This window comes from Gouania willdenowi, chromosome 18 (assembly GCF_900634775.1).
Source record: "Gouania willdenowi chromosome 18, fGouWil2.1, whole genome shotgun sequence".
NCBI lineage: Eukaryota > Metazoa > Chordata > Actinopteri > Blenniiformes > Gobiesocidae > Gouania > Gouania willdenowi.
In genome coordinates, this window is record NC_041061.1 from 8869990 (window position 1) to 8881903 (window position 11914).

At 36.2% G+C, this 11914-nt stretch overlaps 1 protein-coding gene across 1 annotated transcript; it reads right to left on the minus strand.

Moving 5' to 3' along the window:
* Positions 1 to 1976: 1976 nt before the first annotated feature.
* LOC114480456 (major facilitator superfamily domain-containing protein 8-like) lies at positions 1977 to 10721 on the minus strand. The gene is made up of 12 exons (XM_028474600.1): positions 10420 to 10721; positions 10152 to 10237; positions 7392 to 7435; positions 6367 to 6607; positions 6183 to 6296; positions 5933 to 6077; positions 4830 to 4888; positions 4175 to 4280; positions 3937 to 4071; positions 3750 to 3853; positions 2428 to 2654; positions 1977 to 2360 (listed from the first exon to the last, which is right to left on the minus strand). Exons 1-12 carry the CDS (start codon positions 10473 to 10475, stop codon positions 2154 to 2156), a joined length of 1524 nt encoding a protein of 507 aa, XP_028330401.1. The 5' UTR covers positions 10476 to 10721; the 3' UTR covers positions 1977 to 2153.
* Between the last annotated feature and the right edge of the window lie 1193 nt (positions 10722 to 11914).

The following is an 11914-nucleotide window of genomic DNA, read 5'->3' on the forward strand; positions in this document are numbered from 1 at the left end:
TGATAAAACACTTTTGGATTATTAACACAAACATCAGTTGTTCTGTAAAGTGAGTTCTGTGCACTGAAATAATAAAAGACCAGTACAGGCATTATTCAAGGATGCTGCTTTTTATTTACACTCTGAAAGTACAAACAGTCCCGTGATTCAGATGTTTAATCTCATTAGGATTATTTATTTATTACCACACAGATGGTAATAATGATGTGGCGACGTAGAAAATATATGTGACATTATATACACTACATTCACATAACCACTTCTGCCTGGTTTTTACAGAGTAAAAAATCAGGCCTGGTGGGATTCTGCCAGTTAATGTCATCGTCTTTGTTCCATAAAATATCAAGATCTGCACAGCACATCTTAGCAATCAACTGCATATCAAACTAAACTATGAAGAATGGTTAAAGCAGTGGTTCCCAAACTGAGGGGCACACCTGTTCACTAAACATTGAGCATAAAAAACAGAAAACCTTTTTTTTCCACACAATTAACTTTATTATTACTGTTTTTAAATATATGATTGCACATTTTATGTTATTTTTAATGATTTTTTTTTAAAGAAAAGTCATTTTTTTTACCTTTTTCATTTAAGGTTATTTTTTATATTTTTTTTTTACCCTTTTTGGGGATGAACATTTCTTTCTTTGTAGAAAACGTTTGAGAACCACCAAAGAAACCTTAAGTGCATCATTCACACACATACACAAACACACAAACCCAGTAAAACCCAAACCAGTAGCTTTATATGAACTTTGCTGAAGTTATATTTGTGCAAAACAATTTGTGGGAATGTTTTGAAAAGTAGATATTTTGTCTCTAACATACAGAAGCAGATCAGTGCCAATTTTGATGGAGAAAATAATTTTGGGCAAATTTAGAATAAAGTTGAAAAGTTGAGAAATCATTTGTGTGTGTTGTTGGTTTTGTTTTGGATAATTTTTCCAGTAAATTCTTGTATATTTGTTGTCTTGTGGGTTTTTGGAGTTAAATGTTTCGACCCTAGTCCGCTTCCGTAGATTTGACTTTATTAGCAAACCTTCGACTTCTATCACAATATTAAATTTTGAGTTTATTTTCTTAATTTCAACTTTAATCTCAACATTATTACTTTATTCTTGAATTGCCCAAAATTATTTTCTCCATCAAAATTGTCCCTCATCCACTTCCGTACTAACGGGACTTATTTTATAGTTTTAGACGTTTTGCCTAGACGTATTGTTCCTTTATTTTTCTTCTATTTCCCAACACAGTGCTCTTTGGTCAAATAAAGTGAAGTATGAGGTCGTATCTTTCCACTGAGGAATTAAAAGTGTAAAATCCTGAGTTAGTTAACAATGATCAGTAAACACATTCTAAGGCAGGGGTTCTCAACCTTTTCAGCCTGCAACCTCCAAAATAAAGGTGCCAGAGACCGGGGACCCCCACTGTACCTCTGTTCAGTCATGTGCAGACTATGAATTATCTGAATAATATCCACTGTTATCCAGGAAGTTCATTATTATTTGAGCCTTAGTTTATAGTCATCTTAAAGATGTAAATCCTTGTTTTAATCAGAAATAAAAAAAAAAGTCGCAAAAAATGGTGGAAAAGGAGGTGAAATGGGATTAGTTAAAAGTTGAAAATTTTGAGTTTCCAAAAATGGACAGAAAAAATAGCAAAAATGGTTCAAAGTGTCAATATTGGCATGACAACTCATGAATGTGGTTAAATTGGCAAAAATAAGCATGAAATATGGTGAAAAGAGGTTAAAACTGACAATAACGGGTTAACATATATGACATTAGGTGGGAAAAGTGGTGGAAAGGGTTTATAAGTGCCGAAAACCGCTTGAAAGTGGAAAAAAATGCGCAGAAAAGGCATTGAAATGTGATAGAAGTGGAAGAAATGGGATTATTGTAGCAAAAATGCATTAAAAGGAGCAAAAATATGGTGAGAAAAAGCGATGAGTTTAGTGTAGTTGCAGAAAAATATTAAAAATGGGCTCAAATTATTAAAAAAATATTCTTAGTGTCTTGAAGGCATCTGGCGACCCCCTCCCAGTGTACCATGACCCCAAATGGGGTCCTGACCCCAAGGTTGAGAACCCCTGTTCTAAGGGAATCAGTGGCAACATGTCCGCCATCTTAGGTTAGATTCCTCTGTGATCGCTGCTACGCTACAATTCTTCCGTGTCGCACAGAAAAAGCGATGAGTCGCTTGTAGGCGGCGACCAGCAGGAGGAAACCCCCGAACACCATCCCACACAGGAGCCCAAACGCCCAACGTGGCCCCAGGATGGTGTAGACGTTGGAGACAAAGACCGGACCCAGAGTCCTTGCTCCGCTACCCGAGGCCGTCAACCAGCCCATGTAGACGCCCTGAGAGGAAACAAGGAGAGGGAGTACCTACTGCTGTAACCATGGTGACCGTTTCATCTCCTCTTACCTGTGGTTTGGGTCCCAGGATTTTAGAATATAACGTGTAGGACATGACATTGCAGCCTGGGTATCCCATGCCGATGATGACTCCAGCTGTGATGTACTGAGCCAAATGAATAGCAGGTATGTACTGGCACCAGGTCTGCTGGTAGGGGCATCCCACTGGTTCCACAGAGGAGTTAGGGGCCAAAGTGACCCCAGACATCTCAGCAGCTAATGAGCCGTTTTTAATGTCTGTAATTAGACGGGGAGAGAAGTAGAAATGGTGAGAGCCACATGACTCACAAATGTAGAAATGTAGCAAAACAATTTAAACCAGGGGTTCTCAACCTTGTGGTCAGGACACTGGGAGGGGGTCGCCAGATACCTTCAAGGAGATAAGAGCATTTTTTTTTTAAAACAATTTGAGCCTACTTTTACAACTACACCAAACTTCCCATATTTGAACCTATTTTAATTTTCATCTTGCCATATTTGTGCTCCTTTTAATGCATTTGTTTTGCTACATTACTCCCATTTCTGCCACGTCTCCATCAAATTTCAAAAATATAAATGATTTTCTTCATTTTCTCCACATATAAACCCTTTCCATCACTTTTCCCACCTAATGTCGCACATGTTGACCAATTATTGTCACTTTTAACCTCTTTTCACCATATTTCATGCATATTTTTGCCAATTTATCCGCAATCATGATTTGTCATGCCCTTTATTTTCCACTTTCAAGCCAATAATGACATTCTGAACCCTTTCCATCACTTTTCCTATCTAAAGTCGCATATGTTGACCCTTTATTGTCCCCTTTAACCTCCTCTCATCATTATTTCATGGTTAATTTTTATTAATTTAACCACAATCCTGATTTGTTATGCCCATTATTTGCTAATTTAAACTAATTGTTCCTATGTTTTAGGCACAGTTACAGACAGAAGAGTGATTTTTTTCTTTTTTGTTGCTTTTTTAATCATTTAATTTTTCATTTAATTATTTTTCCTTTCAGAATTAAAATTGTTCATGACCATTTTTGGTCACTTTTAACCCATTTTATTTCTGATTAAAACCAGGCGCAAATAATAATAAACTTCCTTGATAACAGTGGATATTTTTCAGATAAATTCATAAATGTAGTTATCACAGACTCAGAACAATGAACCATAATTTTGCTGACTTAGATAGATGACCCAGTCTCTACATGACTGTTCTTCAATGTTCATGTCTGTGTTCAACCACCTTCAGGTACAGTGGGGGTCACTGTTCTCTGGGACCTTTATTTTGGGGGGCGCGGTGGGCTGAAAAGGTTGAGAACCACTGGTTTAAAACAATCAATACCTGCCCATTGGATCAGGGGGTAATGATTCCCCCATGGGAGCATGATGAAGTAGCCACAGAATATCAGAACCAAGCCTGCGAGCAACACAGGACGATCCCCAAATCTACAATGACAAACAAATCCTTCACTTCAGAGCCAACACAGAGAACTGACTTGTTATTCCATCACAATGAGATGATTTAATACCTTAACGCTGAGACTTTAACCACCAGGAAAACCGCAATCGACTCAAATCCAATGCAGCAGAGAATGATGCCGTTGTAGAGAACGGCCTCTTTCCTCGTCCAGGCAAACATGTCCATGGACAACGGGGTCGCGATTCTACGCGAAGGAGCAGACATTGATCACACCATTTCAACGATAAAATGTAAATAGTTACTGTTTAAAGAGACGAGTCTGATAATAGAGACTGAAGGACACGTACGTCTCAAAGACGGCAAAGATGAACATGATGAGGAAGAAAAGCACGTTTGAGGTCAGAACCGCCACATGATCGATTGACTCCTGTACTTCTTCAACGTCAGCTGTATCTAAAGAAAATGGAGAAATGTCAGAGGGGCATGGCTGAATTTGAACCGTAAATCCCACCCACCAGGAGTTTTATTAATTAAAATACTTAATTATAAGGCACAGACAGCATGCAAACATACAATTTGTGCAGAAATGATTACTTTTACGATATACTATATGATGCTAATAAGAATTTTTTTTTTTTAATTAAAGAAAAATTATTTGAGCACCCCAGCTTTAAGGCCTGGGAACAGCAGCTATTAGTGCAGCATTTTTCAACCTTTCAAGGAACCACTGCATTGGTGCGATATTCCCCTCCTTATATTTTACACCAACTCAAAAAAAAACAGAATCCCAGTGTGTGCTAGTCATGATGTATACAATAATAAATGTGTTTAATGTATTACCAATAAACAAAAAGATGTGCACACTTGTTAAAAAAAAACTAAATAACAATACCTGACTAAGCATTATAGATGATCTACGACACTGCAAAGCAACAGGAACCCTTAAATAACCCTCACTGTTGTGCTGTGTCATGCCTAATGCAGAACTATTAGAACACAAACCTTCTGATATGTAGTTAATGGCTCGAGCCTGCTTTCCATGATCATCCACACGGTGTTGTCTGTAAATACAAACATTTTATTACACATCTATCAACTGTAAAAACTGCATTATAGTCTCCAAGGGTCCCAACTTTTTTGGTTGTGACCCCATTTTGATAGCACACGTTTCTGGCAACCCCAAAGAGATTTTATTTTCTGGAATTAGTTTTTGATCATGTTCATTAAAGTGTGTTACAAAATACAGAGTAGCCAGTATTAGAGCACAAAGTGACAAGATATTTTCATATTGCATTTAATTTGAACTCGATTTGTTTTTGATAAAGAGTACAGAATACAATTGTTTGATATTGTGTGCGATGTGTTCATTTAATTTATTTTATATTTTAAATTAGTAATTTTTTACCAATTACTAGACATTGGTTGAAAAACACTGCTTTAAGTTAACTTTTTTTTTCGGTTTTATTGAAAATGAGTGCTTGTTTTTATTTTTATTCTTAAGAGTTAAATATAAAAATTTTATATTGTTATTGTATATATCTTTATTTACCCTGTTATTCTATGGAATAAATCAACCGCTGTTTGTCATGTTTCATTTATGTATTTATTCCATATGCTTAAACCATTTTTTGTAGAGGATTATATAATCAAGTGCATCTTAATAGATAATTTTGTTGCAAAAATGCTTATTTTTAAAACAAAGCTAAAACGGGTCTTTTTTGTCAACTTTAGTATCAGTAATTTAAATTCTGTAGAGGCAAATTGATGGGTTTTTTTAGATCATACTTTATACAGTGGTATCAATTAACACATTATTATTATTATTATTATTATTATTATTATTATTATTATTAATAATAATAATAATAATAATAATAATAATAATAATAATAATAATAATAATAATAAAGATAATAATAATAAATAAAACTATTGTTGAAAATTTTAAATTAAATGTTAATTTTAAATTATTCAAAAAAAGAAAATAATACCGGTAATAATAAATGAATGAAATAAAAGCTTGGTAAACAACAAACAGAAAAAAACTCATATTTGATCATTATTTTCAAAATAAAATGGCTCTAAAAAGGGAAGCAAACACCCACTTTAACACGGTGAGAACAAGCAGGATGTTAATGATCCCAAACACTGTGGCCAGTAGAGCAGGAGACGTGTACATGTTGAGCTGCAGCTTGAACACTTCCACGGTGACACCACGCTCGCCAATGAACGACAAACAGGCCTGTAGCGCTGACATACAGGAAAACGGACAAACTATGATCAATTACAGTTTTTTTTTTTTTTTTTTTTACACCTTGAGGATGAATATTTAATTAGTGAAATGATTGTTGTTACCTGGTCCGAGTATGAAGCCCAGGGCTTGACAGGCGCTCATGTTCGCCATGGCGTTGGTCCTTTCATGTAGCGATGTAGCTCCAGCTACGTAAGACCTCGCCACAGCAACATTACCTGTAATAAATGTTTTTATGTGATTATATCACAGTGTGCAAATAAAACACCGTCTCTGAGAAGAACTCACCTGCCCCAAAGCCCACAAAGACCCTGGACACGAGCACATGTATCTTGTTATGGCTGGTGGGTAAAGAGGCATAGGCGTAGTAAATATTGGCTGAGAGGTTAATAAAAATGGAGCAGACCAGCGGCTCCTTGCTCGGCCGGTAATTAGACCACCATCCAAAAATCGGCGAGGCCACCATCTGCCCCAGACTGTAGGCAGCGACCACCCAGCCCAGGAAGCTGGCGTCTGCACTGTCATCAATCTGGAGGAGACATAATGGCTCACAGGTGAAACTCGGGCTCATTCATCACACAGTGAGGGCAGATATTAAATAATCTGTTCCTCTGAATTATTTGCTTTGAAAAGGGGTGCCAAACTCATTTTCACCCAGGGGCCAAATAAAGAGCAGTTACATGACAAGTGGGCCGCAGACTGTAGGCAGGAAAACGAGCAATTTCAACATTAATGTGCTTTAGTTTGAACTTCTACATATAAATGATATTTAAAGTATGTTAAAACACCAATAATCAGTCCCTACAGGATCTTCTCTTTTAAAGTCTATTCATTTTGTGAACAAGCTTTATTTAATTTGGGAAAGCAATGTTTAAAAATTGTAAGAAAAATTGCTGAATTTGTGAACAAATTGAGATATAAAATGCAGTCAGGTGATAAAAGCACGGGGAAAAAAGGTGAGCCCTGCAAATATTGTGGAGTTTCATAAAATTTGGACGGAATTAACTATTTACAACTGAATTAGTTGGCCACTTACACAATAATTCATGTTTTTTTCAATCATTTCAAATTCTCTTTAATGCCACATCTGGTTGAAACCAATGTGCTGTCATCAAGCTCTGCAGAAGCATGATTACGAGCCATTCATTTGATTCAGGTGTGTTGGAGCAGGAACACAATCTAAAAGTCTGAGGAATCTGGCCCTCGAGGACTGGAGTTCGACGCCCCTGCTCTAAAGGGCCGGATTTGGCCCCCGGACCTTGAGTTTGACACCTGTGATTTACACTATCGAACATTAATATTGCATGAATTACCTTTTGCAAATACGGCCACAGTGACGTGATGACAATTGTGAAACCTGAGTGAAAACATAAAAACACAGATGGTTAAGTAAGACACTGGCACAGATCCTAGATATAAGGCACAGCAAAGATAAAAAACTCGACTGATTTGTTTTTTTTTTGTTGTTTTAATAGAGGGATGACACAAGTATAAGTAATGTAGGAAACCCTTAACTGGTATTTCGAACTGTCAAAATGTAGAATAACACACCTGGGATTATTAGACCGAATACAGCATACTGTTTGTTCTTTTACTGTTGGATTTTGCTCTCGTGACCGGGGAGACCTCGAAAACCTAACTGACCCAGTTCTTCCACTGCCCCTTGTTGGAGATGATTGAATTGAATTGACTACAGGAGAATTCTGGTTAGTCTCAAATTAGTATTTGTATTATTAGTAAAAGCAGAGTTATGAGATTACATAGAATACATCGCTGGTTCTAAGTTGTTATGCCAAGCGTGCTGGCAGAAGAAGAAAGACCCCGGACAAAGCAGGGGAGTGGTTCTTATAGACTTCTGGTCAGTCCTGCCCAGTCTTACACATTCCTAAGCCTGTTTGTGTGCGTCACATGTGAATGGAGAAATATTATCTATTGTTGTTTATGTAAGGGTGCATGCTGGAACATTTTATAGTCAGCACGGAAAGGTCTATGATACCATGGAATAACCCTTCAGTACACTGATCTATGATGTTTTTTTTAAAAAAAACTACGTATTTTATCGGCTATCAGTGCGAAAAAATGCCCCATACCGATTCTTATAAAAATGCCGAATTTTGTCCGATTTCTGCCACACAGATTATTGTCTATCCTTGATAAACACTATTAATATAATTTGACCTATGATTAGTTTAAATTAAAATAAAATAAATAAATAAAATACTGTTTAATTTGGAGATCTAAACATTATTAATGTAGTTTTAGATGTAGTTCTGCATCAATTTAAGCCTTAAATGGGTAGTAATATGAAAAATTTACTTTATAATGGTTTTGCTCCCTTGTTATTCCACATTTTGTAAAAAGTCAGCTCCAAACGGGCGAGTTGGATTTTCCCCGCTACTTGACGTCACGTAGCAGAAACTCCTCCTCCTGACAATCCTGGCTCCTCCTCCCCCATATAAGAATGTGAGCTCCTCCCCCTCAAACTGCCTCACAGCTAAAACAAACACTGTTGTTTAATATAGAATATATATTATACTTTGTCACTAATGTAAAGCTACATATACGAAATGTCTTCTCGGCATTTAACCCCTCCCTTAGGAGCAGTGGCAGCCATAGAGTAGAACCCAGGGAGCAGTTCCTTTTTTAGTGCCTGTTATATCGCCTCGTATTTCTTTTGACTTGATCTGACGTGTTTGTGACGCAGCAATTGGACAAAACAGTCGACGATCACCTTGAATGGACTATTCTTGTAATCAGTTGTGGAGGATGACAAGAAAGCGATGTAGCAGGTCCGGTGAGTGCTTAAAGCAGCTGACTCAGCTGATTGACTCCGCTGCTGCTGCTGCACACACACCCTGAAGCAGTGTTTGTCTGACTCACACTCACAATAGTCGCTTAAATGGCCATGTGTTTTACTGTAATGTGCAGTTATTTTGGCTAAAAACAATAACAGTGTGTGGATAGCAAAGGAAAATAGCTAGTGATCAGCTGTCGTGTGGAATCAGCGTCTACAGACACGTCTACTCATGAATATGCATAAGTAGGCTCCAAAACATCGCGTTTTTATAACTGATGAGAAAATCACTTTTCAGAGGGCTAAAACTCGAAAACAGGTGAGTTTGGAAAAAAAACCTCAATTACTATGTTGTTGGGCTTCTTAGAACAAATGGAGACGGGTGAAAAATAGCATAATACTGGATCTTTAAAGCATGAAAAGAATAGGAAAATAATGCTGCAATGGGTTAATTACAAAAATGATAGGTTTGACATGAACACACAAACATTCTGTTTAGAGGTGTGTATTGCCTGGCATCTGGCGATACGATTCGTATCCCAATACATAGGTCACACTACAATACAATACGATATATTCCAAAATTAAAATATAAGGCGATTTTTTTTATATATATGACTTACGAAACAACTAATCTGTAAATGTGTACACCTTCATGAGAACATTATGTATGAAATATATTTTATTGGCATATTTTACACTCAAAACATTGGCTTTAACATGCCATGTGCCAACAACTTAAAATAAAAAAATAACATAGAATCTGCCTGTGCAACATGGCTTTAGTGCATCTTAACTGAGGTATATGCCTAGAACAACAAATAAATACAGGAAGTTAGTACTTTCTTTTTAGATTTTAGTGAAAAAACACAAGCTGGTCAACATGCCCAGGTTTCAGAGCACTTCTTTGTGCAGTTACAATGTCTCCTGCAGTGGAAAAGACTGTCCTGTTTAAATAAGGGTAATAAAAAAAAATGTAAACATTCATTTATTTATTTTTTAAATAAAATAAAAAAAAATCGATATGGATGCATTTAGAATCAATCAGAAAATCGCACGACGTAATATCTCGATATATCGCCGAATCGATTTTATTTTTCAACACCCACTAATTCTGTTTGACTTACATAATTAGGAAAAGCAATTTAGTTTTAATCTAACCAACAATAGTAATAATCTTTCTCAAACAAACACAATAAATGATCAATTAAACAATCTGTAGGACCCAAAGGTAAGAAGTCCATTCAATCAGGAGCTGTGGTGTTAGAGTGTTCCTCACCTACACTGCTGAGGAACATAGTGAAGTACATGACTCGGATGGACCTCCACCGGCTTCCGTAGTCCTCACCCTGGTGGTCCTCCTCACTGTAGTCATTTAAGGTCACAGATACAAATTAAAGCACCAACATGTAGATACAACGATTTGACTGAACGACATAATGCTGCCCTAACAGTTATAGAAGTATTTATAATGCAACAATGAATTGTCTTTGGTCTTTAAACCACTTTGATACGTTTTTTTTTTTTTTTAAAAAAACAGTACTTACCTGCTTGCGTCATTTCTGAGCAACGGAGTGGTGTCGTCAGGTTCAAACTGAGACATTATAAATAAAACAGTAAATTCAACGATGTATGCTAAACTGTTGCTAAATCTCCATGTAGCCGAGTGCTAGCTTAGCAGTGCTAAGTTACTCTGTACACTACAGCGAGCGAGCATTAGCGCCTCAGTCTAACAGTGTCACATTGTCATACACGTATAAACTGAATAAATAACTATACAGCGTTAAGCAGACAAAGAGCACATTAACTACGATTCCAGAGCCATAAACTTCCTAAACTGCTGGTATAATAAAACTTCCGTTGACGGTTTCAAAATAAGAGCGCACATTAAATATTGTATTACGTTTCTTTGTTTCCCATTAATGATAACCTGTACAAACTATTCAAAGCAATTCAAGTAAACACAATAATTGAACTAAAAATAGATATGGATGGTCTGCATCATATGTCTTTTTAATTTAACAACTTTGAACATTTACTTTGAAGGCCATGCTCTACATTCAAGTAGAGCTGTCACATGACGACAGACGTTTTGATTAATCAGCACGTTATAAACAGGAACTAGTATTTTCTCAATACAAATGGTAAATGTTTATTATTTTTAATTATTACATGATTTGGTTTTGTTATAAATTATATTTTTAACCTACAGTATTACATTAGTCCTTTGTTGTTCTTTATAAAGTTTAAATAATAGCCTTTGATTCATTCGATTTTTTTCCTGATATCAAAACTTTAAAATAAAAAAAGAGAGAAAATAAATCATTGTTAATTATTAATGCTTTTTGTGCAGGCCCTAATCTTTTACACTGTAATCAAGGTATAATCATTTATCAAAAATGTCAAAATTTGAACCAAAACCACAATAAAACATGAGAATAATGAAAATGTCACAACTTGTCAGCCTTCGGACACGAAATCTATTGTAGCTTTTAAAATTAACAGATAATTTCGACACAGATTATTACCTAAAGTACTGGGCTCTGTTATATCAGGGGCATGAGGTTAGAACATGGGTTCTCAACCTTTGGTGGGTCGCCAGATGCCTTCAAGAAACTAAGAATATTTGAGCCCATTTTTGATTATTTTTACCCTTTTTCTGCAATGACACTAAACCCATTTTCATCTCTTTTTCTATTTTTGCACCTTTTGAATGCATTTTTGCTCCATTATTTCCCATTTCTGGCACTTCTCCATCAAATTGCAATGCCTTTTCTGCACTTTTTTTCCACTTTCAAGAAATTTTCGCCACTTATAAACCCTTTCCTTCACTTCTCTCACCTAATGTTGAATATGTTGACCCATTATTGTCACTTTTAACCTATTTTATTTCTGATTAAAACAAGTATTTACATCTTTAAAATGTCTCCACATGACGGTTCTTCAATGTTCATGTCTGTGTTCAACCACCTTCAGGTACAGTGGGGGTCCCCGGTCTCTGGCACCTTATATTGGTGGTCGTAGGCTGAAAAGGTTGAGAAC